Source organism: Sinocyclocheilus anshuiensis, unplaced genomic scaffold (assembly GCF_001515605.1).
Source record: "Sinocyclocheilus anshuiensis isolate Anshui unplaced genomic scaffold, SAMN03320099.WGS_v1.1 scaffold975, whole genome shotgun sequence".
Classification (NCBI taxonomy): Eukaryota; Metazoa; Chordata; class Actinopteri; order Cypriniformes; family Cyprinidae; genus Sinocyclocheilus; species Sinocyclocheilus anshuiensis.
The window spans coordinates 614,305-623,095 of NW_015547693.1; the positions used below are offsets into that span (position 1 = coordinate 614,305).

Sequence of the window (8,791 nt, forward strand, 5' to 3'; positions counted from 1 at the left end):
TGCATACAGTACACAATACAGTCTACTTATGTGCACACACAGCACTGACTCTACTCATTTTCATATTTATATAAAATCAGGGTTTGAAATTAACACCCGCCACTCGAGTGACAACAGGGTAACTTTTTTTTACCAGATGTCAATGGAGGAGACTTCATTATGTTGACTTCTGTGAGAAAACAGCTGATCACTTCATGAATTGACAGCCTATCTACCATACTCTTCAACGTATTTATCATTAAACATTCATTTTGGGTGAGCTGTATCCTTGTAAGTTTCTCTTGGTCAATAGATTTCTGATTCTGAAACTCCTTTAAAAGCATAACCTTATTTTTTGACGCTTTCTCAAGAGAACAGCATATTCTTCAAATCAAAACTGACATGCAGCATAATGTGACAGCAGACATGCATGCACTTGCACAATGCCCTCATAGGAAGAGGTTATAAACCAAAGCCGCAGGTGCAGATCGCTGCCTTCACGGCACATTCACACGTTCAAAGCAAAAGACACGGAGGATGTGGGTACGATCTTAAAACCTTTATTCTAGGCATATAATGTTAATAAACAAACATTTTAACAAGAAAAACCCTCTTTAGATGAAATTATTCCATATTTCTATATGCTGCAGGTATGTGTAAATCTGTCCTTTTGCTACATAGGGCGCTAGTATTTTTCTCTCAAATATTGTCTCATACCAAGTACCGAGCATTGTATTTTCATTCACTTCAGTTTCCCGCATTCAAGACCCAATATCATTTAAATTACATACACATTTCTCTTTCATTAAATTACTGTCTATATAAATTAAAAGACTTACAAATCAATCTTAAACTAAACTTGGCTTACACTAAGAGTTAATGTACGGTTAAACTGTCAATAATTACACTGAATACATAACCTTCACAAAAGGACTGTGTAACCTGATAATGTCCTACTACAATAACGCAAAGCAAAATCAACATTCAAGCTTACATTGTTATACTGCCCAATAAATGACAGAAAAATGGTGTTTAATGATGTTATTAATCTTGCATATAACATTTATATCAATGTCTGAGCGCTAACCAGGTACCATATGACTTCAGTGTAATTTATAACCATTTAAAATATACAAAAAAGCAGTCCTACAGAAACGGCCCTTTCCTCGGTTGGTATAAAAAAATTCTTTAAGGTAAGTTTCTTCTTACTTTTTAAAATAAAACACGGCTGTGAACTTGGGTGAAAGATGGATAAAATTTTTAAAAAGACTATCTGCTTCTCATATCTATAATCTTTTTTAAAAACTGTGCACAAGGCCTTACAAGACTTCAAATTAAAAAGTAAATTACCTAATACATCAAATTCATCATATTTTTCTAGTGACAGTGCATATGATGGACTTTTTCATTTATGGATTCATAGTTTAAGGAGTTACCAAATGGAATAATCAAGCTGTCATATAAACTAGTGCTGTGCAACATAATAATTTACTTTCATGAGAAACTGTTATACCACAGCAAATGCACAGAAATTAAATTTCATAATAAAAAGAAATGCTAAACAGGATACACAGGAATAATGGCTATACTTAAAATCATATTCTTTTGATAAAATACATTTCTTTGCACACATGAAAAAAAATGTACATCCCTTATAGGAACATAAAAAAAAAGAAAAAGACTATATTCGCATTTTGTTGCATTGCCTCACCATGACATTAAAGCCTCTGTTTGCTTTTCTTTATGTATGCCAGCTAAAAAAAAATGTACTCAATTTTATACACAATTTTTCATTTACGGATCGCAGGGGTTGCAGTATTTCATGATTTTTTCTATGAAAATATACAATTCATCAATAAATCTGAAGGCTAAAACCAAAGGATACTAACAAACAAGGCATGATATGGAACAATTACAGCCTTTCTTGAATAAAGACATGGTGTTCAGCAAGGCTCAGTATCAGGCCCTCTTCTGTTTTCAAAAAAGTTAAACAAATAACCACTGAACTGATGTAGACCCTCATTTTGAGAGAAACTACTGGCTTGCTCTGTATTTTTTACCTTGTGCTAAATCACCTTGATAAACAATTCATCAAAATAACAACAATAAAATAAAAGCTTTAAAACTCAAAGTCCTCATCTGTCATGTCGATAGCCCAGGCAAACTTTTCTCGCTGTGTTTTGTTGTAGATCTTCTCAATGGGAACTCCCAATTTTTTGCACCTGTGGAGGGAAGAAAATAGTAAACAGGATATCATGGCTGGAGAAAGTCCCTTTCACAAACACACATTTAGCAGAGGTAAAGGTCAAAGGGATATTCTTCCACGCTTTTCCAAAAGAAGGAGTCCTCCCATTTAGAAACTGGTGAATGGGCCATTGTGTCATAGTAGGGAGTTTTTCCAAAAATAAGCCGAAAGGTGGGCTGATGACAGTAAACACAGAGGCAGGAGTCTGGTTCAGGCGTAGACCCTTCTCGGGGCCTAAACCGCCACTATTCCCACCCACGGACATTACATACAAGAGGAAAACCGCCAGAGCCCATTGTTCCCGCCTGCATGTTTTTCCCCTCTTTACTTTGAAGGGACATATGCAACCTTAAAACTATTTCCACACTAGTACTTTTTGCACTAATGCTACAGTAAAAGTTAAGACTACTAGAATGAAGTCCAACTTGCCAAAGTCAAAAAGTGAACACACAGATTTCTCTTACCAGGCGACTGAGATTCGCGGGTCCAGGTAGTTGAGTTTAGATGTGCCTAATGCAATCTGTTTATTCTCCTCACGATCTGTGGCCTGAACCTCCAGCTTCATCAGCTGCTCAGATATCCTCTGCACTGCCTTCTTCTTCGTCTCCACCACCCTCAACGAAACAAAACCACACACGTTTATTAGAGAAAACACGTATGGCTCTGATATAACAATCTCCTTGGATATACATACGCATTGAATCAGTTTCCAGTTTTTCAGAAAATGAAAACAGAAGAATTAAATAAACGACTGCTTACCTTTTACTCTTCTCATCGCGAAGCGTCTTGGCGTCGGCTTTGGCTGCTTTAAGTTCCTTCTTGGCAGCAGAGAGCTGTTTCTTTTTCTCGTCTATCTACAATACCGATACACAAGGTTTGTTTATTGACGACAGCAAAAAAGTCCAGAATTCACATTACTGATGGTGATTTTAATGACTCGTACCTTGGTCTGTAAATTGTGCATGGATTTCTCAAAGGTTTTTGGTGGCGCCCTCTGGTGGTTGCAGAGAACAGCCACAGCGCGGTTCGCTCTGTTATACGAGAGGATCTTCTCAGGGATGTTATCATCAGCTGTAACAATCAGGATGAAGGGGTTATGAAATCATTTAATTAATTTAAAAACAAAATACCACATACAAATAGCGAAACTGCTAAATTGTTTGGGTATCAGCAAATAATTCAAGTACACAGACATGGACTTGAGGAGAGACAGACTCACAGCTGGTCAGTTCTTTGAGCTGCTGCTGGAGGGTAATGGACGCATTATAAGTGCGAAACACTTTCGCCGTCAACCCATCCATCAACTCCTGGAGATGTTTATTCAGAATTGATGTCTAAAGAACAGAGCAGACGGTGCACATCACTTTAAAGCCGACGGTATTATATTTGATATGCAAAATTCGAAGGCCTCTAAATGATCAATATGAACAAAACTTTGCTGAAAAACCTTCTGCACACAATCTACTCCATGCCTTCTGTCGTCTGATTGATCATTTATACATTTTTTGCAAGAAAAGCCTTGTTAGTATAATTGTAAATGTTGTGGTTCACATGTCTTTTTGTTGTGAAATCTATACAGATTTTTTATAAAGCAAACATAAGCATAACGTATATTATTAGTAGTATTTCAAGATTAACGTTGACTGGAATGAAGCAGCTTAGGTTTTCTGGATTATACATACTTGCTTTTTAAGAAATTATGTTCAAATATGAGTATCAAATATGATCATCAGGCTTCTGCGGAACATTTATTTGTTCATCTCTCAGTCATCACTGTATTGCATTGCATTATGTTTTGAACTACAGAGCCTTGATCATCAAACTAAGCAATTATATTATCATCTTACTAAGACATATTATTGGGAGATATAGAGAGACAACCGATATTTATATCATTTTATGCAAGTAGTCTGTTATACTAATCTTAATTATTACATTACAAGCGAGTTTCACCTTACATTTCAGCCATATAAATATCCGCATCTGCACCAAACGGCATCATTTTGCTCAGTTTGGGTCTCTAGATAAAACTGAAGGGTTTTTTCCTCTTTGAGTATGAGCTCTATATTCTCACTACATCCTCCTATATGAGCCACAAAAACTGTATATATCAAATATTATACACAAATGCAAACTTTTCCTTTCTGATTTTCATTTCAGGTAACACTTTAGATTAGGGAACACTTATTCACTATTAATTACAACTTTTCCCTCAATAACCTCCTAATTTGCTGCTTAATAATAGTTAGTAAGGTAGTTGTTAAGTTTAGGTATTGGGTAGGATTGGGGATGTAGAATAAGGTAATACTAATAAATGGATAATATTCTAGTAATATGCATGCTAATAAGCAACTAGTTAAGAGACCCTAAAATAAAGTGTTAACTCATTTCACATATGTGACCCTGGACCACAAAACCAGTCATAAGGGTCAATTTTTTTAAATACATTATCTGAAAGCTGAATAAATAAGCTTTCCATTGATGTATGGTTTGTTAGGATAGGACAATATTTGCAACTATTTGAAAATCTGGAATCTGAGGGTGCAAAAAAATCTAAATATTGAGAAAATCATCTTTAAAGTTGTCCAAATGAAGTTCTTAGCAATGCATATTACTAATCAAAAGTTAAGTTTTGATATATTTACAGTAGAAAATGTACAAAATATCTTCATGGAACATGATCTTTACTTAATATCCTAATCCTAATTTTTGGCATAAAAGAAAAATCTATAATTTTGACCCATACAATGTATTTTTGGCTATTGCTACAAATATACCACAGCGACTTAAGACTGGTTTTGTGCTCCAGGGTCACATATCAGGCTTTACAGGGTTAAACAAGATGCACACTAAAGGAATGATAATGTTCACGGTGACATGTAGTATGAAGGTCTTACATTGAGGCGGTCAAACAAATCATCTTTCGCCTGCTTGTTTTCAAGGAACAACTGAAGGTTTTTAAAGACCTACCGCAACAAAAACAACATATATATTGGTTATAAATATTGAAGAACATCTTAGAGCTCACATCCCATCATCCAAAGAAGATTTTAAATATCACCAATGCTGCTCATATTCAGATTCTCTCACTCTTTTCTCCACGGAGACTTTGTTGTAGTAACGGATGGAGTCTTTTCCCGGGAAGTCCAGCTCCACCACGTAGTCCTGTCCATCCATCTGAGGGTGCAGTCTGATGTGCTCCACACGCAGAGAGCAGCAGCCCACTGTATCTGCCGTCTCCCCCTCGTCCTTCTCATTCCCGGCCCTCAGAGCCAACTACACACAAACACACGCCACCACCGTTAGCTCTCAGCACACATCAAGAGCTTACAGTGCAGTGCAGAGTCAAGAGCCAAACAACTTGGGTCATCCTGATGAACGGTAGTTTGAATTACATCGTTACAAGGATGTTAGCCAATCATAACAGAGCTCATTTACATAGAAATAAGAGCAAAAACATATTTTTAAAACGGAAGTTCCGGTCCTTGATTCTGATTGGCTGAGCCGCGTTCGAAGCGGTTGTAAATTACTCTACAACCACTTTGTTGGAACCACAACTGATTCTGAGGAACTACATTGTTTGGTGGAAGAATACTAGGTGCGTCCCAAATCCCGTACTTATGCACTATTCTATGACGTTTTGTAGTATAAATAGTGCGAGTAGTGCGTTCACACTGAAAATTCCAAAAAGAAAAAGTGCACTTTAAATACCTGGATGCTGCACTTAAATAACCGAAAAAATGAAGTGTGGAATGTTGGACACTTCATGCACTCAACTGTCGCAGCTTTAATTACGTACCGAAGGGGGAGGGGCTATCAGACTCCGATTATGAATGACAAAATAACCTTATATAATTCATACTATACATGGTTGAGTACATAGTGCATAAGTACATAGTGTATGAGTGCATAGTGTATAGTGCGTCATTTGGGACGCAGCTCCTGTTTTTATTAATATCATTACACTTTATTTACTCTGTTTTATTCTGTGAAACCTTACTACGTATATGGAATAACCGTTTTATAAAAGCAATAAGCCCTGTGAAGCCGTGGTTTACAGTGAATTTATAACAGCTAAGGGGGTTTTACGCGTCGTGCCTAACAACGCCCCTTAGCTGTTATAAATTCACTGTAAACCACGGCTTCTTTGGGCTTATTGCTTTTATAAAACGGTTATTAGTTTAGCTTTAGTTTAATTCTAAGGGTCAGAGAGAAGGTGAAAATGGTGCGAAAAAACATTATTAATTGAATTACACGTCATATGTCACAGGAAAAAAAAATCAATACTAAAAATAAACAATACAATGCAACTAAAAAAATAAGTTCATCAACTTTCATCAAGGAAACAGGATTTATTATAAATGTGCAACAATTAAATTCACTACGTCGAAGTGATTAGGCAGATGCCAACATGGCTAGGTTGCGAAACAAATATGACAAATATACTATTGCCTGCAGATATTAATATTGTAAACATTTTAAAATTTGAATTAATTTCAGCCTATATTAATCATTTTAATGCATTTGGTAACGAGAAATAAATGTTTGATTTAGTACATTTTTGTTTACTAATAATTTTGTAATAATTGTATTTTTGTGGGACAATTCAAATCTGGGCCTTGAAGCGCAACCAGTTGAGGACCACTGATATATAGTATTATAAGGAAAAAGTTACCTGCCCACACATTAGATTAAACAACACATATTCACTATTAACTAAGAGTTTCTTCCTCAATAAACTCCTAATTTGCTGCTTATTTAATAGTTAGTAAGGTTAAATGTAGGTAAAGGGTGGATTAAAGGATCTAAAATATGAACATGCAGAATAAGGCATTAATGCATGCTTTATAAGTACTAATAAACAGCCAATATATGCATGCTAATAAGCAACTAGTTAAAAGTGAATGATGTTCCCTAATCTAAAATGCTACCAATTACCTAATAAATAAGGGTAGATTATGACTTCACTATTGAAAGTTCACTTCAGCACAAGATTAGACCCGTTATACTTTCCCAGAAAGCAAATGTAGTGAATGTAACAGCTGGCCTGTGTGATGAAGTGAGACCTTGTCAATGAAGTACAGAGCGACGGCTCTCTGTCTGATCCTCATCTCCTTGCTCCTCCAGTCCTCGCGGTACTGCGCTCGGATGCGCTCCACGATCTTCTTCAGCCGCCGCGCCGTCTCGTACTTCTGCCAGTCCTTCTCTCCCTGAGACACACGCAAAAATATAAAGCTTTATGGAAATTACAGCGAATGCATTTCACTGAACTGATTCAAAATCAATTCATTTTAATCATTGCTTAAAATTGTAGTCAGAAGCCCCTCGTTGGCATTTCAAAAGCTCTTTTTTCCTATAAATACTGCTTTTAATACATAAGTTTCAAAGTCGTTCAAACGTTTGTAGTCAGTAAGAATTTTGAAAGAAGTCTTTTCTGCTCACCAAAACTGCATTAATTAAAAATACAGTCACAACAGTAAGATTGTGATATATTATTACAGTTTAAAATAGCTGTTTTCTAAGTGAATGTATGTTAAACTGTAATGTATTCCTGTGATGCGCAGCTGTATTTTCAGCATCATTACTCCAGTCTTCAGTGTCACATGATCTTCAGAAATCATTCTGATATGCTGATTTGGTAACATTTCTGATTATTATCAATGTTGGAAATAGTGCTACGTTATTTCCAGGATTCCTTGAGGTACAGGACGTTCAGAAGAACAGCATTTATTAGAAACAGAAATCTTTTGTGACATTATAGATTTAAATCATCCTTGCTGAATAACTAAAAAAATCTTCTCCTTTTCTGTCAATTTGACCAAATAATTAAACTAAAAAATTTAAGAGGCGGACTGCTTGCAAATTGGACATTACTAGTATTAAAAGAAGTGACTGGCCAATAAATATTCTAATATTTAGTGATTTTGAGATTACTGCCACTAGTCCATCAAGATTTTTAAGAGGACTGCTGTACTTCAAAGCACCTGCTATAGCCAGCGTTAGGGGTGTGCGATATATATCGTCTGCGATAATATCGTAATTGTTGTTTTAACAATGTGCGATTTGACATTATCGAGTATTTTGCAAAAACCATTCAAAACATCCCTACAGAGCGCACGCATACATTACGTGAAGTCTAGACTAGTGCAAACTATATAATACATTTTGAGCAACGTGAAATTAGCAACTGATAATGTAGGAAACTGCAGATAAATGTACAGTGCATAATCAATTGCATGAATGTACCAAAGCAATCGCAACTTGTTCAAAATAATGAGAAACTGCTTTTATGATGTACAAGTGACTAGATGATGTGGAGGTTGTACAAGTAGTTTTGAGAATTTCATTTCTGATTTGAGAAATGCACCAAAGCGACTGAGAAAAACTGTAACAGTGACTTGCTGCCACCTGCTGGCGGTGTTAATTTCAAACTTTCTTTTCTTTTTTTCATGTTTTAAATCATTTCAAATATCCGTATTCAACGTTTTATGTTTAATATATCAAAACATTATTTATGCATTTGTAATTGCAGGTTAAATGCATTCATGTCTTGCATTAAACAAAATA

General features: G+C 35.7%; 1 protein-coding gene across 2 annotated transcripts in view; it reads right to left on the reverse strand.

Annotated features, from left to right (window-relative positions):
* Positions 1-523: 523 nt before the first annotated feature.
* LOC107703620 (DNA topoisomerase 1-like) overlaps positions 524-8,791 on the reverse strand; it is a 27,831-nt gene continuing 19,563 nt past the window's right edge. For both annotated transcript variants that reach the window (XM_016506313.1, XM_016506314.1), the window contains exons 15-22: positions 7,291-7,434; positions 5,315-5,500; positions 5,122-5,190; positions 3,444-3,558; positions 3,168-3,295; positions 2,984-3,078; positions 2,689-2,838; positions 524-2,201 (exon numbers count right to left, since the gene is read on the reverse strand). In XM_016506313.1, the coding sequence (XP_016361799.1) occupies positions 2,099-2,201; positions 2,689-2,838; positions 2,984-3,078; positions 3,168-3,295; positions 3,444-3,558; positions 5,122-5,190; positions 5,315-5,500; positions 7,291-7,434 (990 nt within the window). In that variant the 3' untranslated portion in view covers positions 524-2,098. The remainder of the gene's footprint in view (positions 2,202-2,688; positions 2,839-2,983; positions 3,079-3,167; positions 3,296-3,443; positions 3,559-5,121; positions 5,191-5,314; positions 5,501-7,290; positions 7,435-8,791) is intronic.